Below are 27,977 nucleotides of genomic sequence, written 5' to 3' on the forward strand. Positions count from 1 at the left end.
TGGCGTATTTGTTTGGGTTCCAGGCACAAAACACGTCAGTTACACTAAGTGCGATCACGTGCGCTGCTGAGCTTACAGTCCTACAGCCTACCACCCCCCGCCCCCTGCCCCGCCCCACCCCCTTCCTGCCCGCGCCACCGCGCCCCCACCTCGCGCCTGCCCGGCTACCCCCACCCCCGGGCGGGCTGTTGCGCTCCGCGGGGCGGAGGGGCGCGTCTCTCGTCTCTCTCTCTCTCCGCAGCGGCTGCGGCTGTTGCTCGCTCGCCGTGTTGTTCAGTTGGCCGCTGCGAGCCCTAGCGACAAGACGTGTGCGACGCGAGGCGTGGCGCGGCAGTGTTGGGCCCTTGCGAGCGGCAGACGGCGGACCTACTGGCGCCATTTCATTTGTTGTTGAGGCGAGCTCGCCGCGGTCTGGAGCCACGGCCCCGCGGCAGTGATTTGTGACCTTGCTGGACGACTTGGCGGTGCTTCGCAGACCAGGACGACACTTCGGATGCCGACACTTGGATTACTCGCCCTTCCATCCCTCCGCCTCCACCGCGACAACAGTTCATGGTGAGTCGAGTCGTCCGCGAGCCTCTTGTGCTTGTGTCGCGTTTTACGTCGACTTGACGTCGTTGCAAGTTGCCAACCTCGGCGGCCCTGCCGCCCTGCCAGCCTTGCGAACCCGATACTACCGCCGCCGTTTTTGTAAAACGGGGCAAACTGCTCGGCAGCCCGTGACGCAACGCCTTCTGAGAACCCCTGGCACTAGCCACGCCTGCTAACTCACTTACCCCGAGCCATTGCTTGCCATTTTCATTTTGTTTTTGTTATCTGGGCCGCCTGCCACGCCTGCCTCGCCGCAGCCTCGCGGCCGTTACTCTAAACTCCGCATGCTGCTGAGGTTAGACAGGGATTGGATTTGCTTTTCGCTCCCGAGGTTGTTGTGCCCGGCGGGCTGGGCGAAGGGGGAAAGGGGGGGGGGCTTTGGCGACTGGCGTTGGCTTTCGAGTGCGTTGTTATGGTTAGCTCACGTTTTTGGCCCTGGTCCCTGGCGGCGCGCAGTGCTCGCCGGCCGCAGTGAGGGCGCAAGCCGAGGGAAATGGTTTCGCCGAACGCGGCCCGGTGGCCCCCCGGTCCTCACAGCCCCATACGTCAGCCGAGGTGCTACCGCCACCGCGCCACCAGGACGTGGCGACGGAGGGGCTGCGTCAGGCTGCGCGCTGCGCGTGGAGCGGGGGCGGCGAAGATTGGTTCAAGGTGCCGCCCCGCTTGGCCTCGGCCAGGATCGCGTCCGTCGCGCGACCGGCTTATCCCGTGGCGGCAAAAACACGCTGCCATGTCGCCGGCGCCGCAGGGTGGCTGGGCCTCTATGGCTGCTGCCTGTCGAGGACCGACTCGGGTCTACTAATCCCACCATCCAACCACCCACCAGCCCCGGCAGAGTTTTCAACCGGCGGCTTTGGACTGACTGACTGACAGTCGTGAAGGAGTGAAGAACTCCGAAAATTAAAATTTCGAAGCCACCCCCGCCACCTCCCAAGTCTGAAAACGTTCTCCCCGCTGGGTATTCGAACCCGCGCCCGCGGAGATACACTTGACAGTGTGCCTGCGCTGTCGTATAGCGGAGGGCGTCCTCGCCGTGCGTCGTTGGGGGACTTTTTCACGCCGTTTTTTCGGCGTCCGCCCCCCCCCTTCCGAATGTGTCGCTGCTGTATACGTGCTGATCATCATTGCCTGGCGTTAGTAGAGCACCACGCAGCCAGCATCTGTTGTTGTTGTCATCGGCTGCGAGAGTGTGTGGGTGTGTAATGCCAGTGTATGCGCCCCTGCATGCAGCACACGCTGAGTTCAAGTTGCTCGTCCGGTGCGGTCCGTTCCTTAAACGGGGTGCTCGTTTATTAATATTTGAGAGTGTACTCCCCCAAACTGCCCCGTCCCCCTCCCCCCGGGCGGAGCGCCCGTTGGACTGTAAAGCAAGGTCGGTAGCGGCAACAGAGAGGAACGAACTTTTGACGACGCTGTAATGTTACCATTTTATTTTTGTGGGGGTGTTGATGGTCGGCGCGACCAGGGAACCTTGGAACCTCGGAGTGGGGGTCGTTTGCCGGGGGTTGTATAGTCTGAGGCCCAGTCTGGGGTGGAAAACGAATGCGTGCATCTTTGCAACACATTAGAAATGCAGCGCTGGCCCGGCAGGCCATTGTGGTGCCCGTCAACAACCTTGAAAGGCTCCTGCCTTTCTCCCTGCATGTGTGCCTGCACTGTGAGTGCCTACACTGCCTATTGTCCGCTCGCAGCTTATTAGGCGACACTCCACTTAATTTACAACGCGCTTCGTACAGCGCGATGTAAGGCGGGCTAATTATTCTATTTACGAGCCCCTTTTCCACAGTCCCGGATCATCGCAAGGGGTCCGCGCACCGCGACGCACCGCGCGCTCACTTCCCGACGACAGGAGAGGCAAAAACAAGGACAAAAACAACAAGACGGGCGGGTGGTTGAACCCGCGCCTGCAAACACCAGCTCGGTGCACTGCAGCTGTGCTTGGTCAACAAGTGCGGCGCGGTGGCCACAGAACCCAGTGTAGGACCCGTCCTGGGCAACACGTGTCTGCCAATCCTTTCGGAAGGATGAAGGCAGCCAATCAGTGTCACGAGGAAAAGGGGTGGGAGAGGGGCGGTCCCGAAGCGCTGCAGCAAAAGTACGCAGGAATCGCTATCGGATTACGCGGCTACGCGCTTCGAGTTCGATGTATAAGAACCTCTCGGGACTCTTCGAGGGGAAGGGTTGCCGTGGGGGTGGGTGGGTGCCCCTCAATGGCAGTGGGCTTGGCTAGGCTTGGCGAGGCCGTCCTACACTTGTTGCGCTGGGTGCGCGCGTACACCTCACACGCGGAGCAGAAAAAACGGGTGGAATTGAGTGACAAAAGGGGAAGGAGCACATAAGGGCTCGCCCCCAGCGCGGCCCCGAAAGCCCGCACCGCCACTCCCGCGCTGTTCCGCCCGGATTCATTGTGTCTGCAGCGCGTTTACTGCCCTGATTGGGAGAGGCTGCAGTGTAGCGTCATTTCCAGGCCGGCCCCATGTCCACTAGTACACTGCCGAAAAATGCACAATCACACACACAATTTGTACTTGGAAATGTCATCAACGGCGACCGTTTTCCCCCCCGCGCGCTTTTCCGAGTTTTTCGTTTTTGCCTCTTTATGCGAGTCAACATGTGTTTGATGTCAGCAGGAGGAGGAGGAGAGGAAGGACGCCTCATGCGAAGGCGGTTCGGGGGACGGGGGCGGGGGGCTAGAAGACAAAAGGGGACGTCGCCGTCCCTGCGTCCCCGCGCCTCGGCCCCGGACAGTGCCCTCGTCGCCTTGTCTCTCTCGCACCCGTGAGGCGTCGCGTCGAGGTGCGAGAGAGACGGAGCGACAAGACGATTCGGAACCGTGCCGCGCTGTCAGGCCGTTTGGCCACGCACTGCCCCGTGCGCGCACTGACTGGGCCGTGCCACGCCGTGCCACGCCGTGCCGTGCCATGTGCGAGGCCTCGAGACGTCAATGATGAGAGGACGACCTCATTAGCTGAGCCTGGCCATGTGAATAAAGACTTCTCGGAGGGCGTGGCGTGGCGTGCCCAAGGACTGCCGAGGGCCCGGCGACCTGCCAGTCCTGCCACATATGCGCGCCAAAACGGCCCTTTCCCACGCAGTGTCGCACAGTGCGCATCGCGCATCGGGCGCCTTGGCAAAAAATAAAGCAGAAAACTAAATTTAAACCTTTTAGAACGCTGCTTAAACTTTGTTCGGTATTTGTTTCTCAATGTGTATGTCTAGGAAACAAGAATTTGGCGATGAGACGGATTGCCTCGGCTGCTGTGGTGCATCAGAGCAGGGGGCGGCGGCCCTGCGTAACATGACCCTTCAGTGTTTGTGTGTGTGTGTGTGTGTGTCTGTGTGTGCCGTGTGCGATACATATCTCGTTTTGAGGCGGAATGGTGCTCTTTTGTGAGTCGCTCATTGCGCGAGTGAAACTCATCCCCAGGTCTATGTGTGATTTCGTTTCCGCGTACACGTCCGACACACACACACACACACACACACACACACACTACACACGCTCACAAACTTCTTAGCGTTTGAATCTGCGCTGCAGCGGCAGCGTGTCTGTTGGCTGATTGAGATGACTCGCACTGCAGCGACCGACCGAGTTGTTTTTTGTTTCTTCCGGTGAAAATGAACGCGACTGAGTGGTCGCTGCGACTGAGTGCGCGATGACGTTGCAAGCGGCGCAGCGGCGCTGCCAAGCCATTTTAGGGTTTCGCTCGCTGCGGCGGTTTTTATCTGCTTGCAGTGTGCTTTCTCCGGGACGGGTCCACGGCGGCGTTAGGCGGAGTCTGCGGGGCCGGCGGGGAGGCCGGGGACAAGGACGCCTGCCTATCCGCGATGCTATCTCTCTCTGCCCCAGACGCCGGCAGCCAGGCAGCGCCAGTAGCCGCGGGGCGGGGAGGGAGGGGCTCCTGTGCACTGTATGGCGGACCTCCAGACGCCCCAACTCCCTCCCCTCCCCCGCCCCTCGAAAATTTGGGAAGTGGCGTGGAGGGGCTGCGTTCCCGGAAAGACGTGATCTCGCCACTCGGGCATAAAGAGGATCGCAGCAGCGACGGTCAGGTGTCATATTCGTCCAGAAGCACCTGTAGTTGCTGACTTGCCTAGGGTGGCCAGTAGGTTAGGTGTTTCCGAGTCCCGCGCTTTTGGTTGGGGATGTACAGGTGTCTGCTCGGCTTAGCCGCGTCGCGTCGCTACTAGTTCGGGGCGTTTTCCTCTGTAACGAGGCCCCGTCAGCGTCGCTCATTGTCGAACAGTGAAGATGGCCGCCGACGGCGTCCTCGACGGGCCTCTCGACGGCGCCGGCGTGGGGCCTGCGGGCCTGGCGCGCCCCGCCTCCGCCCGTTTGGAAAGGCTTTCGGAGTCCCGTCTTCCTCCAGAGATGCGCCCAGGGCCCACTGGAGTGATAAGAAGGCCGCTATCTGTGCACGGACATGCCGGGCCGGCGTGCAGTCCGTCAACGGGCTGGATCAAGACGGAGTGGATAAGATACAGCGTGGCCAAACATTCCAGCCGTCTGTTGGCCGGGCAAACAGGCCCCACGGCCCCACGGCCAGGTAGAGGCAGACGCCGTTTAAAAATAGCGCGCCGTCAAATTAGTGTTTATTTGAGGAGGGGGCGGGGGGCTTGTTACGGCCGCTGCTAAACACTTGTGCAAGCCGAGGCGGCGGACGGGGGCGGCGCCAGTAGCCGGGCGGGTGGACGGCGGGGAGGTCCAGGACGACGGCGTCGACCTGGCCGGCTGTCGCCGCGACGCCACCCACGCCGTCGGCGACGCGTCGACGCCCCGGCCCACGGCCGGACAGCGGCCGGACGGCCGGACGACGGGAAGTCGCCACAGTCACCGAGGAGGGCGTTGACTGGAACGTCGCGCTGAGATATGCACCGCGGACCACAATCCCTGTGTACATCGCGAGAGTGCGCGGCGGCGCGAGCGACGTTTATCCGGGACGTGGTTTACGAATCCTGGAGGACAACGAGCACGACAACACAAAGGCCGTGCCACCGCCACGCGCGTGGCGGCGCGGGGCACCGCGGGGCACGGCGCCGTCGAGGAGAAAGGCGGGGTCCTTGTCCTGGCCGGGCGCGCGGAACCGCGTCGCCGGGGCGGCGGGGGGGCAGACGGGCCCTGGCCCTTTCCTCGGAACGCGGACTTACTTATCTGCCCTTTGGCGAGCGCGTGGCGGGGCGTGGCGGGGCGTGGCGGGGCGGGGCGGGGCGCGCGCTCCAATGCACTCCGCGGCGGTGGAAGTTGACTGATCGAAGATAACGCGTTTGTTTAGCCAGGCCAACACGGCGCGGCGACGCAGATTGCGCCAAAAGCCCGAAAGGACGAAAGGAAGTGCGATAAAAAGAGGAAAGGGGAAAGAAGTGCCGTTTTTGTTTCTGGTTCCCCGTGCACCTGGGGAAGGCCGACCGCGCCTCCACCGCGGACCGACCGCCACCGCCGCCTGCCTGCGCGCTTTGCGCCCCGCGTTCAAGTCACCCTTCGTTTACCCGGGGCCGCTTTATGACTTGTTGTGGCTTTTGGGAAAGAAGGATGAAGCATACACTGTGACAAACGGCGCACAGCGATGCGGGCCCGCGACGCACCGCGACGCACCGCGACGCGCGGGGCGCTTGCCCTCCGCTATTTCGGGACACTTCGGGACGCGGGTGCGCCGCGCGGTAGGCGTTGGTGGAGGAGGGGGGGGGGGGGGTCCCTTCTTTTCCCGGCGGGGCCCCGCTTCTCCGGGCCGCGGACGTGGCTTTCTTCCCGCCATGGCCGTTGCCGGGTTTTCATGAGCTTTCATGGCGCTCTATGGACGGCGCGGGGGAAAGCCAACCACGTCGGCAGTCGGACTTTAGTGCCGCGCCGCCGAGTTGATTTACGCCTTATTCTCAGTGTCGTGCCCGCGGCCCTACTGCGGGGTCGCCGACGACGCCCCATTTTTTGACGAGGCTGGAGACGGCGCCGTGAGGGATTGTGGGGGTCTCGGCCGGCGCCAGGCGGTGTCCCTAGGGGTGCCCCGAGTCCCGGAAGGACGTGGCCTCTGAGGCTCTTTACTGCAGCCCCTCCAGGCCCTTCCCGTGACCGGGCGGGTTAGTCGGGTCGGGTCGGCCGCCGTCGGCCGCCCACCTGTCCCAATGCGTGCGTCGCGTCGCGCGGCACGAATCGACCCAAAACAAGGCCGGCGGTACAGCCCAAACAAAAAGCAAAGTGCTCTGTCCCGTTTGAACTTGGCCAAGTGCGTCTTACGCTTGATTATCCCCGGCCGTGTCCTTGCCGAGGGCCGAGGCCCAGGGCCGCCCGGGGCGCACACGTGTGGTTGTCTGTGTGTGTGTGGCATCCGTGAAATGGAAGGGTTGGAGGCTTTAGAGGGCCCCCAGGTGCCCGCCGCGCACCGTGGGACCTTTAAAAGGACCGGCGGCCGCTAAGCCGACAAGACGGACGGCGTGCAGAGAGGTCCAATCTGTCATCAGTTTTGGCGCGGCGAAGGAATCCCGCGAGGAATCTGACGCGCCGGCGGCCGGGCCTGTGTCGGGCCGGGCGGGGCCCTCGGGGGGGACCGGTTTGGGCGCCGCGGCGTTGTCTTGGTGTCGCATTAGCGCGTTAATGTGATTGCATTTCTCGGCGGCGGGTTTGCCTTCCCGGCTTGTTCCCGCGGGCCGCTGCTGCCCGGCTGTCGCGCGAGCGAGGCGGCGGGGCGGTGGCGCGGTGGCGCGGACACAAATCATGCCCGCGGCCAGAGGGGCGACGCGGCGACGCGGCGACGGGGACGGCCGAAGTGACCAGGACTCTCGACAATAGGTGACGACAGCCAGGCACTTGGCGGCATGCGGGCTGCTGCGGGCCGGGCCGGGCCGCGGCGGTGCGGGCAGCGCGTCGACGGCGTGGAGGCCGTGGCGGAGGCCGAGGCCGGGCCGGCTGCTGTGCACTGCTGTGCGGAAACGAAGACGCCGTCGTGCGTCCCGTGCGGGCCGCGGGGCGGAGGCATGGCGAAGGCAGGGCGCCGTGGGAGGGGGCGCGGAGCCAGGACGAGGACGGCCCCGAAGGGACCGAAGGGAGGAAGAGGCCTTCATTAGTCTTCCCTCGCCAAGTCAGCCCCGTCGAAGGCCGGCGCGTTCATCTTTCAGGCTACGCCGGGGAGGCCGGGCCGATTGACGGCTGCAAATTCGAGACCCTCAATCTCTCAGTGGCGCCTAGTGGTGAGCACCGCGACGACGAGGGGCTACACGGCGCGCGGGCTCAAAGGGGTCGCCGACGACGGCGCGATCGAAGAGTCGCCGGCACGCGGGGAAGAAACGAAACGGGGACGCACCTCCTCCCGGCGGCTTGTGCGGTATCTCCTAACGCCCCTTTTGTTTTTGTTGTGTTGCAGAACGGGAACCGGCGCGCGAGGTGCCGCTGAGTGGACAGTGGCGTAGCCGGCGTCGCCGCCATGGCTGTGGAGACGCGGCCGCTGCTGGCGGCTGTGCTGCTGGCCGTCGTGGGCGTAGCCAGCGTCCTGGCCGCCCCCATCGGAGTCGACGAGCAGGTGGTGACTTTGGGTGAGTACGCAGACTTTGTTCGTGGCGGCGTGTCTGCGGCCGGCTCGGCGCGCCGGTCCGCCAGTGTCAGTCCCATCCCACGGCCAGCGTCGCGTCTCGCGCAGCGTCTCGCGTCGCCGCGACGTCGCCCTGCACCGCCTTTCCAATCTCATTCCGTTTATTCAGTTAAGGAATACGGCAAGGCAAGCAAGGCAAGCGGCTGGCTGGACCGCGCGGCCGGCCGCAGGCCCACTGAGGCCCACTCCACTGTGGTCCCGGCCCGGGGTCATGGGCCCGACTGGCGACGGGCCGCCCAGCCTCTCAAGGCACAGCGCGGCCCGGCTGCGCCGCGGGCTCATTGGCTCTGTAATGACGTGTGTGGGGGAGGGGGGCAGGGGCGTCGCGGGAGATTCGAACAGAACATCCTGCTGCAACAAAGGGCGCGGGGATCAAGACGGAGACGGCCCTGATGACGGCGTCGGCGTCCGAGACACGGTCCGAGGGGGCAGCCCTGCCTGCCTGCGGCACCCATTGAACGGTTCGGCCTTTTAATAGGTCATCGCGGGGCGGGCCGGGGCGGGGCGAAGTGCCGAGGGCGCTGCAAGGGAGCGAGTGGGGCAGGGCAGGAGGGGCTTTTGCGCGTGCGGCTCAGAAATAGACGCCGCCCCGCCCCGCCCCCTCGGCAGTCCGTGCCCCGAGCGCGGGCGTGCGGATTGCAGCACCCCTCCGCTCCGCTCCGCGCACGCACGCCCCCCTGCACCCGCGGCAGCACCCCGGGCTCGTGTCCCGCACTCCTCGCTGTCTCGCTCGCACTCATGGAGTGTGCCGTTGGGGAGTGAGAGGGACAGGGCGGGGGCGGTGGAATGGCGCGACGGCGTCGCACGGCGTCGCACGGCGTCGCACGGCGTCGTCGCGCGGCCTGGAAGAGGTTGGGCAATTTGGGGCGAGACTGCGAGACTGAGAGGGGAGGCGTCAGACGAGGGGAGCGTTGAACCGGCGGCGGAGCGGCAGAGCCTCGTTTGCGCGGGGAGGGTGGGGGAGCGGCGCTAACTAAGAGGGGCTTAGAAAAATCGGGCATTTGGCGGACCAACGCTGGAGGGGAGTGGGGACAGGGACTGGGGCGCGTGTTTGCAAGAGCGAGACGCCGTGCCTGGTTGGCTGGCTGGCTGGCTCGGCCTGGTTGGCTGGGCTGGCTCTGGCTTGACAAGACGCTTGACAGTTGGCCGTCCCGCTGGTGCCCGCTGGCTGGTGGTGCCCTGGCAGCCCTGGTGGTGGTCTGCTTGCTCTTTGCTTTGATTCTGATAGACAGCACACACACACTCACACAGATACACATTAATCAAAGGCCGCGACTATATCTAATGTGTGTGTGTGTGCGTGTGTGCGCCGCCGAGCCAAGAAGTTGCGGATCCATGTGCCTCGGCCGCTGGGCGTTTACGTAACGTTTTCCGCAGTGCGGTCACGGTAGAACCGCCGGTATGGTCGCACCGCTTTGCTCCACCCTTCCCTAGGGCCGGCGTGGCTCGTCTCTCTCCCACCTGCACGGGTCGCCCCATGAGTGCGAGAGAGACGGAGTAGGGTTGGTCGAATCGATTTCGATTTAAATCGAAAATCGATTCAAGTAGTCGATTTTCGATCGAAATCGTAATCGATTTGACGTGTCGATTTAATCGAAAAAATCGATTTAGGCGATCGATTTTCGATTTTCCTCAAATTTGCGCTATTTCCGCTTATTTGGCGCTCTCAGCGGCATTCAAACCTGCCGGTGATTTTGTTGTAAAAACTTGGAGTGCCTAGGGGATGAGAGGGACAGGCGGGTTCGGGGGTAATGGTTCAAAACGGCCCGTCCAAGTAGTCGTGCAGGGCTGTGCGTGGGGAAGATTGGGGAAAATTTGGGCCTCGAGACCGGGGGGGCCGGAGGGGATTGATAGGGGGGACCGGAAACGTTTGCGGGGGAAGCCGCTAACAAATTAAACCCCTTTTTGGGGCATTTCGGAGTAAACGCTGGAGGAGGGGGACCGAGATGGCTGTTTCCCCAAGAAGACGCTCTGTTCTTGCGGACCTAGGCTTCAATGGTTTGTATGGCTGGCCTGGCTTAAAAACCTTGACAGTTGCAGAAGTCCGCTGGGGCTGGCTTTTACCCTTTAGTCCTTGCTCTTTGCTCTGATTGTGAAGACAGACTCGCCCCAACAGATACACTTAATCTAAGGCCGCGGCATTCTAATGTCGCAATTTGCTAAGTAGGCCGAACGAGCAAAAAAGTTGGAATCCGATTCCTCGCCCGTTTTACGTAACGTTTTCCGCAAATCGGTTAAACTTGGGTCGCCCCGCTTTGTCCCCCTCCCACGACGAGAATCGTCTTCCACCTGCACGAAATGCCCCTAAAAAACGGAGCGACGAAAGCAAGGGCGTTGGGAATGGGCGTGCAGGCCCGGCAGGCCCACGGAAGTGCGCTGCCCCGCGCTGCGCCGCGCTGAGACTCGGCGACGGGGGCGTGCGTGGATCCGAGGCACGTCGCATCGGGGAGGGAAAAAGGGGGGGGGGATGTGAAAGGTGATGGCGATGATGGGGGTGATCGTGACCGGATGTCGAGACTGAAAGAAGGTTCCCTTTGACTTCCCCCTGCCTTGCTGCCCGTCGCTCTCCCCCCCCCCCCCCCCCCTCGACCGGCCGCGCTGCCCGCGTCGCCGCGCGTCGCCGCGATATAAAATTATTTTGGGGACCGAGATTTTGATTGGGCGGTGGGGGAGGGCGGTGGCCGGCGTGCGTGTTGTGGGGTCGGGGCGGCCCGAGGGGCGGCCGCCATGCCGCGTTGCCGCGCTCCGTATAAATACAGCCGAGGCCGCGACGCCGCGCCGTGCCGCACCTGTCCAGCTGCAGGGGACTCCTGCCGGCCCACAGTGGAGGCGGCCAAAACTCTAGACGCGTTTTGGAGCTCCAGAGTCGCTAAACAGGACTCGAACTGAGCGTGTGACCCCACCAATGGATTCCTCGTTCGGAGAGCAATCCATCGGTGGGGTCACACGTTCGGCTCGAGTCCTGCTTTTGCGACTCTGGAGCCGCCTCCACCGGTCTTCTGGCCCACTGTGCCGCCGCGGCCCGCCGGCCCGACCGCCAAATCCGCTCTTTGCATGCGGCCCAGGAAGGCACCCCGAGGAGCCTCCGGGCGGCCCTGGATCCGCCCCTGGTCGCCCCGGAGTCGGCGGCGGGGATTCGGGGGTCTTGATATGCACCGCGTGCCGCGCGCCGCGATTGGATGGGAGGAACACGCACGCCGTGCCTGCCGTGGCCGCCGTGGCCGCCGTGCCCACACATACACGTGTAGGCGCTCGCGCTCGCTCACACACACCGACGCACCGAGGCGAGGTGGCGCGATGCTCCGCGTCGCTTGTGCATGGATGGGCGTGTTGGTTGTACATAGCTCCCGTGCCACCTGTTGAATCATTCAAAACGAGCGCGTCGCCAGCCGAAAAAACAAAGCGAGAAAGCGAAACGCGATGGGCAAAAGGCACTTGCGGTGTGGGTCATCGATGCGACTCGACTCGACTCTGGAGAATGTGTGAAGATCGATCGATGTTAGGCGACGGGGATGAAATCGAGTGCTTTTCCTACTCGGACTCTATAAATTTGGGCTTAGGCTGTCCAGTACTGGACTGATTTTTGATTATTTTTTTTTTTAGAAACTGATCCTTATTGATCTGGCAGGCCCGTCTCACCCCGTGCGGCTTGTGTCGCCTTTCCGAAATGCAAACAAATTATTTTGTGGTGTCTTGATTGCCGCGCCACTGTATAATCGGCATGCGTTGCGCTGTGCGCCCCGCCCCGCCCCGCAAGTCCCCCTGGCTTGTATTGAAACAGCAGCGACAGCAGCGCGGGGCGCTCCTTGAATCCGTGATGCTCGCGACGCGACGCGTGCCTGGCCGGCCTGCAGGGTGGTTCCGCGCCGTGCGGCCGTCGGTGCATCTCTCTCGCACTCGCGGGACGGCCCGTGTAGGTGCGAGAGATAGAGAAACTGGCGGCCGCCCTGCGCCTCTGGCATAGGATGGCCAGGACGGATATGCCAGTTTGCCAGTGTCGTGGAGGGGTTCCGAGGGGGAAATCACTCCTAAAACCTGCGACCCGACTATTACGCCTATAACGCTCTATTACGCCTCAAAATATAGCGATTTAGCTGAAAACAGACCAAAAAACCCCTAAAATCGATCAAATTTTGAGAATTTTAGCTATTACGCTACTATTACGCGCACTATTACGCGTGCTATTACGGACAGAGTGACCCGACTATTACGCGAGTGCTTTCCCCCTCGAGGGGTTCCGAAGCTCGCCGGCACCGATTTGCTGCGGGATGACCTCTATGGCAGGCGTGTTTTGGTTTCGTGTTCGCGCTGCTGATGGCCCGCTCGGCGTGGCACGGCGTGGCAAGGCCGCGTGGGAGAGCTGTGGTTGCTCTTCCTGTCGAAGGGCGAAAATGGCTTGCAAAAGCCAGGGAAGAAAAATACCAGAATCCTGCCTGTGTATTTGCATAAGGGTGCCGAAAAAATAAACAGGCCAACTCTGAAACTCCGAACTCGATGTCATGAAAAATATTAAAATTTTGTGGGATATGGTGCGGCGGCGGCACTCTCGGGCACCTTGCCTTGGTCTGGCGACGACGAGCCTCTTTCTTTGGTGTCAATCCGGGCGGAAAGGTTGAAGAAAGCAGCGAGCCGCACGGAAGCTATAAAAGAGTGGAAAAACAAATATCCGTGGGGCCGGCCGCGGGGAGCCCGGTGTGTCGAACCCACGCCTGTGCCTTACGCCACACTGCAGACCGACTCCGAGAGTCGTTTTCGCCGCTCTGTCTCTCTCGCACTCATGGGGCGTTCTGTGAGAGAGAGAGACAGAGCGACGAGAACGTCTTTCGTCGGCGTGCTCCGCGACGTGGACGACGTGGACGGGGAGCGTGGCAGCGCAGCAAGCTAGGCGACTTGGCCCACTCATTTTGGCGCGCTTTAGCGTCATGCTCACGTCACGACTTCCGGTCGGAGGAAGTCTGAAAAGGACGATTGAATTTGGAAAAGAAATTTTCGCAGGGGGAAACGACTCTGTTGACAAGTGCTTGCTGTCTTGATTTTTTTTTGGTGCGTGTGTGAACTTTTTTGAATATGGCACGGAGCGGCCGAGTGTGTGTCGGTGCGTTGTTGGAAACGGTGCCAAGTTACACGCGGCTATGACAATGCAGTGACGTGCAGTGACACGGCGATACTACACTGGACGCTGGCTGCAGCGCCGTGTGCTGTGTGTTGCAGCACCTGACTCGCGCCTCGGCTTTCGCATTCACATTGGGATTGGCGCTGCCTGCTGCCATTGGCTGCCATTGGCATGCATCAAAGCGGATCCCAATACGAGGCGGGACGCATGAGAAGGGGCTCGGACTAAGTACTCGTTGATCGCTCGCTGCACACACAGTTTTGTTGTTGTTTTTTCTTTTATTCCGCGGACTCTTGGCGCGCTGAGTGCGTGTCATGCACGGTGTCATGCTGTACAGGATCGCCGCTGCAGGTGGCAGTGCAGTGGCAGCGCAGGCCTGTCGACTCCGCCGTTTCTCCCTCAAAATTGTGCCGTTTTCATTTTTGCAAGGGAAAGTGCACTCTTTTTGTGAGACTCATTTTGACTTGCTTTCACGCTGCTGGATGCTGGACTTGAAATTTCGAAAGGTCAATATCGTGTGGGACACACTCATGTGGCATCAGACACCGGTCATTCGTCCGCCAGGGTGAAACTTTTATTCGGTTTTGATTTGTGACGGCGCGCAACACTTGCTTTTACTGCGGACTCCTCGCTCTGTCTCTCTCGCACGCGTGGAGAAAGCCGCTGAGGTGCGAGAGAGACAGAGCAGCGGAATCGCTCGCCTGGACAGGTGGGTGAGGCCACACGCTTGAATGGCGCGCTTACACAGGGGCCGGTATGGGATTACGCCTATCGCTTTCAGAGCGGCTGCTCGCCCTGCTCGCTCTGTTCTGCGCTAATCCCTCTCTGCCCCGCCTTTGTGCCGGCTGCTCCTTTTTTGCCGTGTAGGAGTTTCGGCGCTTCGCAATGGAGAGCGCGCAACGCGCCCCTGGCGTGGGAGAAAAGTGGATTCACATCGACATTGAATGGAAAAGTCAATGGAAGCTGTAGGGATTTTCGTTGAGGACGGTGGTGCGCATTTTGTGCATTCCGTTTCCTCGTGGATTCGCGCGCGTAATGTTCTCTCTCGCGTGTACAGTGTTCTCTCCTCTCGCTCTGCTTTGCGCGCCGAAAATAGACAAGCGCGCTTCTCTCTCTCTCTCTCGCCTTCATTCGGTTTGCATCTGAGGACGGAAACGAGCACGTGTCTCCTATGCAGCAGCGGCATGGCACCTCCCGAAACGGGGCAAAAACAAGTTCCGGAGGCGGGGCGGGGCGGGGCGGGCCAACATGTGTGCCTCGGTACGGCGGGCGGGGCGGGGCGGAGTGTGGCGGGGCGGGGTGGCCACACATGTGTCGATGAGCCCCGAAGCCAGGCGGGCAAGGCGAGCGTTTGCCTCCGCGGCCACCGTCCCGCATTGGCAAGGTGACTCGAAGCCCCCTTTCAAATTCAAACGCGCGACGCGCCATAAGAGACGCTGGCCTTTGTTTTCCCAACGGTATACGCGCAACGCGTCTCTCTCTTTTTTTCGGGCCTCTATGAATGACTGTTTTTTCTTTTCGTCTGCTTCCAACTGGCACGCCCGGCCGGCCACAGCGCGACGCGGTCCACCTGGGGGGCGACTCTAGCCGCGGCGGGGCGGTCATTGGGGGGCCAGGCGGGCAGGCTCGCTGCTGCAGGGGCACAAGTGCACCGCTCCGCCGACTAATTGCTGCGCAGGCCATGCAGACCGAGACCGTCTTCTCGGAACGGCGAGGCGAAAAACTTGCGCCAAACCGACGACGGGACGACGTTCGAACCGCAACCCAAAACCCGAACCATGTGTGTGCGTAGGGATGTAAAAATACCGGTAAGATTCAAAGTTACGTAAATAAGGGTAAAATACGGTATTTTACTGTATTATACGGTATATTTGGGTAAAGTAAAATTTTATCGTTTTGATCCACTTTGCTGCGATACAGCTCCCAAACTAAGGCGGCCAATCGCACTCCGTAACAAAGGTGTTCTAAAGGAAGGCCCAAAGACCATCTACCCGTTGGGGGAGAACGCGTGGCCACCTTAGATCAGACGCAGTGGCTGCCCAAAGTCAGCCCAAACGACGATTTCTACACATTTGATACCGTTTCCACAAACTTTGCTGCAATACCGCTCCCAAACTAAGGCGGCCAATCGCACTCCGTAACAAAGGTGTTCTAAAGGAAGGCCCAAAGACCAGCTACCCGTTGGGGGAGAACGTGTGGCCACCTTAGATCAGACGCAGTGGCTGCCCAAAGTCAGCCCAAACGACGATTTCTACACATTTGATACCGTTTCCACAAACTTTGCTGCAATACCGCTCCCAAACTAAGGCGGCCAATCGCACTCCGTAACAAAGGTGTTCTAAAGGAAGGCCCAAAGACCAGCTACCCGTTAGGGGAGAACGCGTGGCCACCTTAGATCAGACGCAGTGGCTGCCCAAAGTCAGCCCAAACGACGATTTCTACACATTTGATACCGTTTCCACAAACTTTGCTGCAATACCGCTCCCAAACTAAGGCGGCCAATCGCACTCCGTAACAAAGGTGTTCTAAAGGAAGGCCCAAAGACCAGCTACCCGTTGGGGGAGAACGCGTGGCCACCTTAGATCAGACGCAGTGGCTGCCCAAAGTCAGCCCAAACGACGATTTCTACACATTTGATACCGTTTCCACAAACTTTGCTGCAATACCGCTCCCAAACTAAGGCGGCCAATCGCACTCCGTAACAAAGGTGTTCTAAAGGAAGGCCCAAAGACCAGCTACCCGTTGGGGGAGAACGTGTGGCCACCTTAGATCAGACGCAGTGGCTGCCCAAAGTCAGCCCAAACGACGATTTCTACACATTTGATACCGTTTCCACAAACTTTGCTGCAATACCGCTCCCAAACTAAGGCGGCCAATCGCACTCCGTAACAAAGGTGTTCTAAAGGAAGGCCCAAAGACCAGCTACCCGTTGGGGGAGAACGCGTGGCCACCTTAGATCAGACGCAGTGGCTGCCCAAAGTCAGCCCAAACGACGATTTCTACACATTTGATACCGTTTCCACAAACTTTGCTGCAATACCGCTCCCAAACTAAGGCGGCCAATCGCACTCCGTAACAAAGGTGTTCTAAAGGAAGGCCCAAAGATCAGCTACCCGTTGGGGGAGAACGATTAGGCACCATAGATCAGACGCAGTGGCTGTCCAAAGTCAGCTCAAACCACGATTTCTACACATTTGACGCTGTTTTGACAAACTTTGCGGACTGCTTATTTCAAAATTAACAATAGTTTCAAAATTACCAAAAAATACTAATTTTACCGGCGACTGCGTAAAATACCGTATTTTACCGTAATTTACCATTCTTTACCGGTAATATTACTTGCTCTTACATCCCTATGTGTGCGTCCCCGGCGCTCGCTCGGCCTGCCAGGGACGCCTGGGGGAGGGGGAGGGGGCGGGGGTCCTCGCGGCGTGGCTCGGCGTGGCTCGGCGGGGCGTGGTGCAAGGCCGGAGTCAGGCAGTCAGCCCATAAGCAGCCCCACTGCTGACACTTTTAGCGGCGGCCGGACCTTTTACGCCCCGCCGTGCTAATCATGTAGACTGGCGACGCTGTCGTTTTGGCCCCTTTTTCATTTTCGGGTTCCCTCTCTTTTGTCTCGGCGGTGCGTTTTGGATTTGGCCCGCGGGGGTGCCACCACACTGCAACATCCTGCCCACTGCGCGCTGAAGGCTGAAGTGTGAGCCAGCGGCCGTTTGCAGAAACGACGGAGCGGGGGCGGTTCGTCGGACGGCCGGGGTGTGTTGTTTCTTGTTTTCCGTTGGCCGCGCTGGCGCGCTTTGCCGCGCTGACCGAAGAACATCCGCGAGCGAGTGTTTGGCTCAAGTTGGCAGATCTGCATCGCCTCAGCTTCCGCCGGACGGCTAGCCTCGGCCAGCCTCGGCGCGGCGGCACCAGAGACGTAGTAGAGACGCGGCCCGCGGCGTGGCCGCTTTTTCACAGTTTTTGGACCAGCAGTCCAGCCAGCCAGCCAGCCAGCCAGTCGGCATGTGCAGACCGACCGCACTGGCTTCCGTTTGGCGCGTCAGCGAGCGCGCACAGACTCACAGACACAGACACACACACACACACCACACACACACACACACACACACGCAGGCTGGCAGTGTGTTGGTGCGCGCTCGCACACCATTTTCATGTCTTCATAAACGGAGGCGGGGATAAAGGCCGTCGTCGCGACTTTATTGCGCGCTTCTCTAATTATTTGAGTTTGATTTTACTTATTTTTTTTACGGCCGGCCCGTTTAGTGGCAAGTGGCGGTGGAGCCCTTGGTCCTTGGCCGGCGGCCGGACGATCGGCGTCGTCGGACGGGGTGGCCGCGCTCCCCGCGCTTCACGACCAGGAGGAAAAAACTTGGATTTGACTTTTATTGCCAGAGTCGGGGGGTAAAAGTCGGAGACTAATTTCCACCTTTGTCGCGTCTGTGTGCGTGCGTGTGTGTGTTGTGTGTGTACTGTACGCGACGCTGTCTGACGGCCCGTTGGCGCCGTGAGTAGCAGCGCACCGCGGCGAGGCAATCGCCCTCCCCATCTGGCCGCGAGTACTTGGCCACGCCGACGACGGCCTGGCCAGCAGCACCGCCAGCGAGACGTCTTGAGAGGACGGCGCTCGTCTGGGCCGCGCCGCGCCGGTCCGCGCTCGCACTACAATGTGGCTCGCGGGGCTGAGATTACGGCCCGTCCGCGGGCCCACTCCGAACGGCGCCGTCTGTCTCTCTCGCACCGCTGCGGGGCGGCCCACGAGTGCGACAGAGACGAGACGACCGTTCGGAACCGGCCTGCAGTGCAGCCGGCGGCCGTGCGTTATGTCCGCTCGTTCGAACCGCTCTGCTCTGACGCGCTGCTCGCTGCCGGCCGCGCCGTTTTGTTTTCACTCGGTTATTTCTTCCTCCGCTGCCGCGCTGTCGTTGGCTGGCGTCGTGACGCTCGTTGGTTGGCGTCGCGACGCGTCGCGGCGGCCCGGTGTCGTCACGACGGCCACGTCGGTCCCCTCGGACGTCCTGACGAGTCCGTCCGTCTGGCCCCTCCGTCGCCGTGTAGTACGTTGGCACGCTCAGCCCCGCGTGGCTGCCAGCCCGACTCGCCGGCCTCGGCCTGGCAGGCGGGCACGGTGCGCTGCGGCGCGGCACGGCGGGCTGCCTAGCCTCGCGTCGCCGGGCGCAGTCGCCGAGCGCAGCCTGCGCAGCCTGCGCGGCCCCGCGTTCCGCGCCGCCTGCAGGCCGCCGGGGACTTGGACAGATGGCGCGGCCGGCGCGTGCGCTGCGCGTGCGCGTGCAGGGCGCTTGCGTGCGTGCTGCTTTTGCGTGGCCGATCACGGCGGGAATCGTGGCCCGGCTCGATTATGATTGTGTTCCCGACTTGCGTCACGCGTGTCGCGTCGGTCGGGGGACAGCTGTCATTGGGCCGTGCGTGCGTGCGCAGTGCCGTGCCGCGGCACGGACAGCTGGACGGACAACTGGAGCGGGCGGCGACGGCGGCCGCTCGCCGGACGGTTTTGTCGACGGACACGTGCAGCAGGACGGCGGGCTCGGCGAGCGGCCGGGCGACGAAGGGCGTAAAACCGGCGTAATAAATGCCTGTTTACTGGGCCTTGAGTCCATATGCATGCGGGGGCGTGGGCGTTGAAAAGCGCTCTGGGTTGGAGGGTGGGGGGGAGGGGGGGGGGCAGGTGCGGAGTCGAACCGCGTTTCGGCAGCCCTGTTTGTTTTCCGACTCGGCCAGCGGCCGTCCGCGGCGGTGCTGCAAACCGTGCGTTGGAACGTGGCGGGGAGGGTCTTGGAGGAGCCCCGGAGCGGCGCGCGGCGCGGGCGTGCCGGAAGTTGGCCCGCGGGTCGCGGGGAAGGCCCCACCGGGTCGCGGCAAGTGCGTTGCTTGTCGCCGTAAACGCGCCGCGACCCGGGGAAAGTGTTTCCGATATGATGACTTCCTCTGCACGGCACTCCGCCCCGCGCCGCGCCGCCGAGTCTGTCACCGACTACATTACTCATTGGCCGTCTCCCTGGTGTAGGCTAACACGCTGTAGGTGTATTGCTTCGACTATTCTCGTCGCGCGCCGCCGTCTTGCCCGTTTGAACGACGCCCCGTTTCCCGCGCCGCCTCGCGCAGGTCGCGCTTCCGGTGGCCGCGGCGAGGGCCAGGACGACGGCCACCTTGAGGCTGGCGGGGAAACGGTTGCTGAAAATTGTTGATGAATCTGTGCGGCGGACGCCGGGGGCTCTGGTGCGGCTGCGGCGCGGCGGACGGGACGTCAACTGACCGCGTGCTGCTTATAGCACGCGCGCCGCCCCCTGCAGTGCCCTGCGGAGCCCTGCGGACGCCGTAAACAAACCTGGGGCCTGTGCTGTGCGCCCCCCTTGCGGTTCACGCGGGCAGCGTTCTGTAAACGGCCCCCAGTCTACTAAATTCCTATGAACTTTTCGGAAGTGTGGCTCATTTGGCGGTTCTTTTGTTGCAGTGCCCGGGGAGCACCTCGAGGTGGAGGTGGACGCGGGCGAGAAGCTGAGGCTGCGGTGCCCCCAGGACGTGCAGGACGTGACGTGGTGGAAGAACGGCGCGGTGCTGGGCAACTCGACGCGGGTGCGCGTGGCCAAGCAGTCCGTCAAGTGGCGCGCCGTCAAGCGCAAGGACGCCGGCGACTACGGCTGCCGGCCGCGGGGCGCCGCGGACTCGTGGGCCTGGGCCAACGCGACGCTCATCGTGCTGGGGGCCTCGAAGGCCGCCTCCAGGCTGGCGCCGCCCTCGGCCCTGTCGGCGCAGCGCGAGGACTTCCTGCAGGACATGCAGGCGGACGCGCGCGACCCCTCGCTGCAGGACTCGCTGGACTCGAGCGCCGACGAGGACCTGACGGCGCCCAAGGCCAAGACCCCCCGCACCGAGGCGCGGCGCGAGGGCGACTCCGTGGTGCTGGCCTGCCCCGTGGCGGGGCCGTCCACGTCGCCGCCCTTCTGGATCAAGGACGGCGAGCCCTTCCCCATGAGCCGCGCGCTGGTGCAGGGCACGTCCATCGAGGTGCGCGCCCTGCGCGTGGCCGACTCGGGCAACTACACGTGCACCGTGGCCAACGGCAGGGGGTCGGACGCGTCCACCGTGCTGCTGCGCGTCTTCAGTGAGTGCCGCTCCCGCCCGCCACGCCCTGCCCCGTCCAGGCCGCGAGGACCCCTGCTTGACAGCCTCGTGGTGTTGCAGGCCGAGCCGAGGACATCCCGCTGGTGCTGCAGGCGCCGCGCAACGCGTCGGAGACCCTCGGCGGCACGGCCTCCTTCGCGTGCGAGCCGTCCCCCGACGCCCCGGAGTCGTCGCGCGTGCGCTGGGTGCACCTGCCGCCCGGCGAGGACGTCGGCGCCGCCCTGGACGACGACGTCATGAGGACCCACGAAGTGCAGGTAGGTCCGGCGCCGGCAACGCGGAGATGGTGAAGCGAAGCATAGGGTGCGGTGTACCGTAACGTGGTGGTGACTGGCGTGTTGCAGTCGCGAGGCGGCCCCCCGAACGTGTTCCCTCGGCTGCTGGTGCTGGACAACCTGACGCTGGACGACGAGGGCTGGTACGTGTGCGTGGTGCACAACGGCGTGGGCAAGGGCCGCGCCTCGGCCAGCGCCTGGCTGCACGTGATGCCGCCCAGCGAGGAGGACGCGCTGCACTGCCGCGGCAACGTGATGCAGGGCGTGAGCTCGGACAAGCACCCCGCCAGCCCGCCCCAGTTCACCAAGGCCGACGCCATGGCGCCGTACGACGCCAAGCCGGCCGGCAACATGTGGCGACTCAAGTGCCCCGCTTTCGGTGAGTGTGGACTCTGGAGCCCCCGGAGCTAGTGCGTCTCCGTGAAGGCAGGCTGCCGTCGAGCCCGCAACTCTGGCTTTACGTTTGACCCCGCGCTAACGCCTTGGCCGCCTTGCCCGCAGGCAACCCCTGCCCCAACGTGACGTGGACCAAGGACGGCGCGCCCATCCAGCGGCAGTGGGGCGCCGTGCGCGTCGGCAACTGGTCCATCGTGCTCGAGGAGCTGGTCACGGAGGACTCCGGCAACTACACGTGCACCGTGTGCAACGCCCTGGGCTGCGTCGAGCACTCCACCAAGCTGGACGTGATCGGTGAGTTGCCCCATCCCATCCTTGTCTCGCGCTAATGTGGTTTTCCTTGCAGGCTTCGCGTGCCAATACGTCAATCGCATGGCACGGCATGTCGCGCGTGATGTTCGTGTTTCCCTTTTGAGTTTTCCCATTGGATGCCTTTGCCTAACACCCGCCTAGTCCTAGACGCTAACACCTGGGTTCCGAATGTCCTTGTGCCCGTTTGCCGGGACGAGAGACGAGCGCTGTCTGCTGACGAGCCCTCCGTCTCGGCTGTGCATGTTCGACTCGAGGGGAAGTCCCTGGGCTGCACCGTGGCTGCACTGCGACTGTAGTTTAGTCCCCCTGGTGGGTGACCCCGAATGTGAGACTGTGCATGTGAGCATGATGGCCCCCTTTTCTTCCCTTTGGAACAGAGCGCTTCCGCCACAAGCCCTACGTCAAGGAGGGCTTTCCCCGGAACGCCACGGCGCTCGTGGGCGCCAGCGCCTCGTTCGAGTGCCCGCTGTACGCGGACCTGTCGGCGTTTTACCAGTGGTTCCGCCTGTCGCCGGAGGACGGCGCCGCCAGCGCTGGCGGCAGGGGCGACGAGCCGCCCAACGGCACCCTCATCCAGGTAAAGCACGCCGTCGACGTCGAGGAGGCCGGCGTGGCGTGGCGTGGCGACTCAGTCCGCGCCGCGAAGCCGCGCGTGTGGTGGTGACGTCGGCGAGCTTTGGTGGCGTGCGAGAGACGCGGACGGCGTGGAGGAGCTGGTGGCAGGGCTGCTGCTCGACTGTTGCTGTTACTGGTGGTGGTGGTGTTGGTTGTAGTGGTGGTGGTCGTCGTATTTCGTTTCCGCTCCGAGTTGGGGCTTCCCTCTGTGCAAATGTCGTTCGCTCGGAGACATGCACGGTTGTTGCTGCATGGTGTGCTTGCATGTTGTGCTCTAGTTTTGATCTGCCCTTGTTAAATACCCTGAATGTATCGTCTGTTTTCAATTGTGAAGAGTGTCACCTGTATTTATCTTCTGTGCTAATGTGAACAGAAAAATGTGCTTACTCAAGCTTCTTAACTCGAGTTTTATCATCTTTAAATGTGATATATTTAATTATTTACTGAGCAAACTCCAATCTATGCTTGATGTGACCGACTTGTGACCTTAAAACTATGCAATTTATATGTTGCTTTTTTAAAAGCTTTCTCAGTGTTATATATTATTCCTGACAACGCTTTGACTCTTGGTGGCGGTGCTGCTTTTGGTTTTCACAGAGCGCCTGAACCACAAGCCAATCATTACGGAATCTCCTGTCAACACTACGGTTGTGGTGGGTGGAGCGGCTCTCTTCAGCTGTAAGATCCTGTCCGACTTGCACCCAAACTTGTTTTGGGTGAAGGGGAATTACTCGCAGGATCAAAATACCTACAAACTGGTTCAGGTACAGTAAGCTATTTCATTGCAGTGAACCTGCAGTGGTGTATGCATTCAACAACGTGCACGTACCAACCCAATTAACAAATGCCAAATGCAATCAAAAGATTTCAGCCCCACTAACCATGAACAACCCAGGCAGGATGATCGCCTTCTCTCTCTCTATCCTGACTGTTAATCTTCTGTTGCATTCTCTGAACTGTTTCTGAGTGTGTGTGAGTGTATATACCACTTTCTTCTTTGCAATCTTTAAAATTATTCCTAATCAGTTGCATGAAATCTATTGAACAATCTGATTTTTAAAATATTGAGAACATTGTGCTATGGTAAAAGTGTTCTTTTGTTTTTCACGCTGCGTAATATTTTGCAGTGAAGAGTGCATGTAAGTGCATGGAGTGAGTAAAGTTTAGATTCTCTCGGAATCGACTAGCCGAATAATCATTGCCGAAGCCTCGGCGCTCATTGTGTATAAATAATTATTTTTAAATATTTGACGAGCGCGAAATAGCATGCTCCCCACCCTCCCCCAAGTGTCCCTCTTGCAGTGGTCGCGCTAACCTGCCCCCTTTCGCCCCACAGTCTGGTGACGATGGCGCCGACGACCCGGAGGTGCTGCGGCTGACGAACGTGACCCACGAGGACGAGGGCTTCTACGCGTGCGTGGCGGGCAACAGCCTGGGCATCACGTACGCCATGGCGTACCTGCGCGTCGTGGACAGTGAGTATCCAGTCGTTTTCGACTCGACCCGGCAGGGTGCGAACGCGGAGGCCTAACTGTGTCCCCTGTCCTCGTTCCCGCAGCCGAGGAGACGGAGCCCTCGCAGCTCCACATCCAGGTGGCGGGGCCGACGGCCTTCGTCATGAACGTGCTGGTGGCGGGGCTGTGCCTGCTGTTCCTCATCGCCGTGGCCGTGGTCATCAGCATCTTCCACCGCCTCAAGCGCGAGAAGCTCAAGAAGCTCAAGGCGCTGGAGACGGCCGCCGCCGTGACGCACTGGACCAAGAAGGTGATCGTGGAGCCCGCCAACAGGCCCAACTCCGGGGCCGCCAGCACCGTGAGCGTCGGGGACTCGCAGGTACGCGCCGAGGGGGAGGGACTGCGTCAGGGTCTTGAGGCTTCCTCACTTCGAGTCTTTTCCTAACATTGCCCTTCTTTTGCCGCAGTCGCAGGAGCCGCTGCTGATGCCCATGGTGAAGATCCAGAAGCAGAAGTCGTCCGCGCCCATCGACTGCCTGACCATCTCGGAGTACGAGCTGCCCGTGGACCCGGACTGGGAGTTCCCCCGCGACAGCATGACGCTGGGCAAGAGTCTGGGCGAGGGCGCGTTCGGCAAGGTGGTGCGCGCCGAGGCGCACGGCATCCTCAAGCAGGGCGTCACCACCACGGTGGCCGTCAAGATGCTCAAGGAGGGCCACACCGACGCCGAGATGATGGACCTGGTGTCGGAGATGGAGATGATGAAGATGATCGGGCGGCACGTCAACATCATCAACCTGCTGGGCTGCTGCACCCAGGACGGGCCCCTGTACGTGGTGGTGGAGTACGCCCCGCTGGGCAACCTGCGCGACTTCCTGCGCCAGCAGCGGCCCGCGTCCGGGGCCTCGACGGGCGGCGTGTCGGCCTCCGGGTACGAGCGCGCCATCGGCGTCAACAGGACCCTGACGCACAAGGACCTGGTGTCCTTCGCGTACCAGGTGGCGCGGGGCATGGAGTACCTGGCGTCGAGAAGGGTGAGGATCGGTCGCCGTTACCACCATTTCATCACCGTCCATTTTGGCCCCGTCTCACCTGTGTGGCCTTTATTTTGTTGCAGTGTATCCACAGAGACTTGGCTGCGCGTAATGTGCTGGTCAGTGATGACTACGTCATCAAGATTGCCGACTTTGGTCTGGCCCGAGACATTCACTGTAATGACTACTACAGAAAGACGACCAACAGCCGCATTCCTGTCAAGTGGATGGCGCCCGAGGCACTGTTCCACAGGCTTTACACAACACAATCTGATGTGTAAGTCAACATTCCTGTTTTTTTTTTTTTTTTTTTTGGGGGGGGGGAGGGGGGAAAGAGGTGTAATTACGTCCATTTCTTTGCATAATGTTATTTCTTATGACTTTTTCAGTTGGTCGTACGGAATTCTTCTATGGGAAATAATGACATTAGGTGGAACACCTTATCCATCCATGCCCAGTGTTGAAAACCTATTCCAGCTTTTAAGGAGTGGTCACAGAATGGAAAAGCCTCCAGCGTGCTCATTAGAAATGTATGTTTCCGCTTTCCATGTCTTCCAGTAACATGTATGGGTCTTTTTTAAAATTTGTTCCTAACATGATTTTTATCTTCCTATTTTAGGTATATGCTGATGAGAGAATGTTGGAGTTATCAACCCAATGAAAGGCCAACTTTTGAAGAACTTGTGGAGGAACTGGATCGAATCTTAACTGTGACAGCCAATGAGGAATATTTGAATTTGGGTATGCCTCAGCTAGTGACTCCTCCTTCAAGCGAAGATGAAGATGAAGAAGACAATGATCTGGAGCTCTTTCCAAATCTTTTATAATATCAGCAAACATTACGTTGATAGGCTCCTTGTGTCAGCGTTGGCCAAAGACTGAAAGTTTGTGTCTACTCGTAAATTCCAGTTACCAAAAAGAGGCTCTAAAATTTGCTGTGTTTCTGCTATGTGTCTGTACCATGTAGCCAGGGAAGCAGTACGTATGCGATTTCCTTTTAAAGGTTTAACTGCAATAGACTTCTTGTATTTTTATAACAACAACACAGACAAATTAAAGTTAAAGTTCATTAAAATGTAAATATTGACCAAAGCTTCTTAGTCCATTTGTAAATATCCATTATTATTTCAATCATTGTATGTGCTCTCTTTAGTTGTTTTGTTTAATTTTAGCTTCATGTATTTTTGTTGACTGAATGGTGTATTTCAAGGTTTGGATTGGCTGGTGGTAAATGTGTACAAAGTCATAGATGTACTACTTTTTAGGGCAAGCTGTTAGCCTTTCAAGAATATCAGGGCATATCTGTTAAGTGAGGAAAGCATCTCTCTCTGGTGACACAGGTGCAATCTTCATATTTATTTATGCATTTAGGGGTATTCTCATCTTGGGGTGGGGAAGTCCTATGCCAAGGTTCATTTATGTTTGTCTAAATGACCTCATCTTTACCAAATTGTTGATCAATGCACTATACACATCAGCCTTCGTGCATTGATGCATAGTGTAACTTGTAAACATGTATTGACTAGTCATCAAATAGTATTATTATTTTGTGTTATTTTTTGGAAGATTATTAATTTATGATTATTGTACTGCTTTTGTAGTATGTTACTGTAAGATTTCTAAATTTTTGTTATCAAGAACAAAAAGAAACTTTACCTTTGAAATGACTTTTAATTAAAGCTTTGTTAAAAGTGTAGATCATGGATGGGAAAATATTGTTGATTGTTTTTACTGTTATGTACTTTAGCTTTACCTAGTTGTGTTGTTCCAAGAGTAATTAACTAGTGGGTGACACCACTTAGTGGTATTTTGAATTAATTTCGTCTCAGATATTCAAAGGCAGTCGTAAAATAAACCTTGTGAACATTGTAAATTATTTTTCCATTCATGAACATGTGGTTTTAATATCTCTGTAAATACTGTATCTCTGCTTTTGTTTAAAGTGTACAGTTAATTTATATTTTATGTTAAATAATGTAAAGTACAAAGAGACCGAAGTTCAGAATTCTTTTTTTCTTTTTTTATAGTATTGAACTTTCTGTAGTTTACGTAAACAAGTATCAGAAAAGGCTTTGCTGTATGTGTGTTTTATTACATACAATGTATGTAGTACATGACTCACCTTTGTAAACAATGTGTAATTTATTAAAACATTGATCTTATGCTACTGTTTTGTGTTTCATATCATCTCCATTAACAGTAGTCAGTCAATTCCGTGATCTATGGAATTGAATCTCGGCCTCAGAGCAAATATGCGGTACGCCATTAGGTTCCATCATGAAGTGTCTCGCGCGGTACACGTGACCTTCCAGCGGCATGGGAAGTGTCTGAAGTACATTTATGTCAATTGTTGCATTCCTTATTTGGTAGGTGCCCTGTAGGAAGATCAGTTGTGTGAAGACAAATTTTAAATAACATCTAATTCAAACTTAAGCGCATCAAAATTAACATACTGGCGCTGCAGGGCACTTCGGAGTGGGAATGATATTTTCATTAAACTTGGCCCAAATCTGGTTTCCAAAGAAAATATTTTGACAGATGTTTTTCTTGAAGCGCCAAGTTTGGAAGTGCTCGCAGGTGTTGGCAGAGACTATCTCCTTGCACTTTGTCAGTATTATTACAATCTAAAAACCACAGAACAAGAAACAATTGTTTTTTAAATCTCCCATTTTGGACTACTGTGAACAGCATAAAAGTTTCACCCCACCTCGGATAAATCCTTGGCCAGACGGGAAATTTCATACGCGCCGTTAAGAAAGAAGTCCGCCTTGCCCACCAACCTGGTGGTCATGTTGAAGTACTTGATGGAGTTGGTGGGGACGTCCTGGCACTCCCGCAAGAATGGGATCTCCGCCACCAGGCGAGAGGACAAAAAGGATGGCCGGCTTGGCTGGATGGATGTCCGAAATCACACAGGCCAGACATGGGTCAGCTCAGCTCGGTGAGGAACGAGTGACGATGAAAAACCACATCTCTCCTTACGCGTTTCCGGACGTCGGGGACATCGCCGATGGGGGGCGCTTGGCGGTTCGGAGTCGGAACGGGAGCTTGGCGGAGGCTGACGGCGCCGACCTCGCGGTCGCGGTGTCCGAGGCCGACACCGAGGCCGACAGCACAGCCGAGGCACAGCAGCAGCACGCCGAGAGGGGCTGGTGTGTCCGCATGCATGGCATGGCCAGACATGGCCGGGCCGCCCGGGGAATGGAACGGAATGAGGGGAGATGCGAGTGCCTCCAGCCTCCAGCCCTCGGGTCGGCGGCGCGCCCCGAGTGCGACAAGGATGGAGAGAGCGGTCGTGCACCTCGGCCAGTGCCATCAGATGCAGGCTAGGCGGTCGCGTGCCGGCTGCCGAGGCGCGCATGCAAAGGCGGCCGCCAATTAGAGGCAAAAAAACAAAAGCAAAAACGCTCCAAAATGGCGAAATCGGCGGATGTACTTATCTCTCCTCGCTGCCTTGCCTGATGGCA

At 59.4% G+C, this 27,977-nt stretch overlaps 2 protein-coding genes across 3 annotated transcripts; one reads left to right on the forward strand and one right to left on the reverse strand.

Moving 5' to 3' along the window:
• The first annotated feature begins 247 nt into the window (after nt 1–247).
• Nucleotides 248–26,677, forward strand: LOC117641888 (fibroblast growth factor receptor homolog 1-like). Of its 2 annotated transcripts, none has more exons than XM_034379653.1 (13): nt 248–555; nt 7,944–8,112; nt 19,754–20,404; nt 20,485–20,681; nt 20,769–21,078; nt 21,201–21,389; nt 21,785–21,984; nt 23,359–23,497; nt 23,581–23,855; nt 23,950–24,510; nt 24,594–24,787; nt 24,900–25,040; nt 25,130–26,677. In XM_034379653.1, the coding sequence occupies exons 2-13, from the start codon at nt 8,004–8,006 to the stop codon at nt 25,335–25,337; spliced, it is 3,174 nt and encodes a 1,057-aa protein (XP_034235544.1). In that variant the 5' UTR covers nt 248–555; nt 7,944–8,003; the 3' UTR covers nt 25,338–26,677. The 2 variants fall into 2 exon arrangements, with proteins under 2 accessions (XP_034235544.1, XP_034235543.1); XM_034379652.1 differs by having other exon boundaries at nt 250–555; nt 23,944–24,510.
• On the reverse strand, nt 26,582–27,947 carry LOC117641892. The gene is made up of 4 exons (XM_034379658.1): nt 27,493–27,947; nt 27,218–27,400; nt 26,964–27,134; nt 26,582–26,885 (listed from the first exon to the last, which is right to left on the reverse strand). The coding sequence occupies exons 1-4, from the start codon at nt 27,691–27,693 to the stop codon at nt 26,718–26,720; spliced, it is 723 nt and encodes a 240-aa protein (XP_034235549.1). The 5' UTR covers nt 27,694–27,947; the 3' UTR covers nt 26,582–26,717.
• Between the last annotated feature and the right edge of the window lie 30 nt (nt 27,948–27,977).

The sequence above is a fragment of the Thrips palmi genome, unplaced genomic scaffold (assembly GCF_012932325.1).
Source record: "Thrips palmi isolate BJ-2018 unplaced genomic scaffold, TpBJ-2018v1 HiC_scaffold_15, whole genome shotgun sequence".
In the NCBI taxonomy this organism is placed as follows: Eukaryota; Metazoa; Arthropoda; class Insecta; order Thysanoptera; family Thripidae; genus Thrips; species Thrips palmi.

Coding starts and splice junctions, on each gene's coding strand:
- LOC117641888 (XM_034379652.1), top strand. CDS start 8,004: ATGGCTGTGGAGACGCGGCCGCTGCTGGCGGCTGTGCTGCTGGCCGTC. Junction 21,079..21,200: donor ACTCAAGTGCCCCGCTTTCG/GTGAGTGTGGAC, acceptor CCTTGCCCGCAG/GCAACCCCTGCCCCAACGTG. Junction 23,856..23,943: donor TGAGCGTCGGGGACTCGCAG/GTACGCGCCGAG, acceptor CTTTTGCCGCAG/TCGCAGGAGCCGCTGCTGAT.
- LOC117641892 (XM_034379658.1), bottom strand. CDS start 27,693: ATGTCTGGCCATGCCATGCATGCGGACACACCAGCCCCTCTCGGCGTG. Junction 27,401..27,492: donor TCCCCGACGTCCGGAAACGC/GTAAGGAGAGAT, acceptor ACATCCATCCAG/CCAAGCCGGCCATCCTTTTT. Junction 27,135..27,217: donor TGGCCAAGGATTTATCCGAG/GTGGGGTGAAAC, acceptor TGTGGTTTTTAG/ATTGTAATAATACTGACAAA.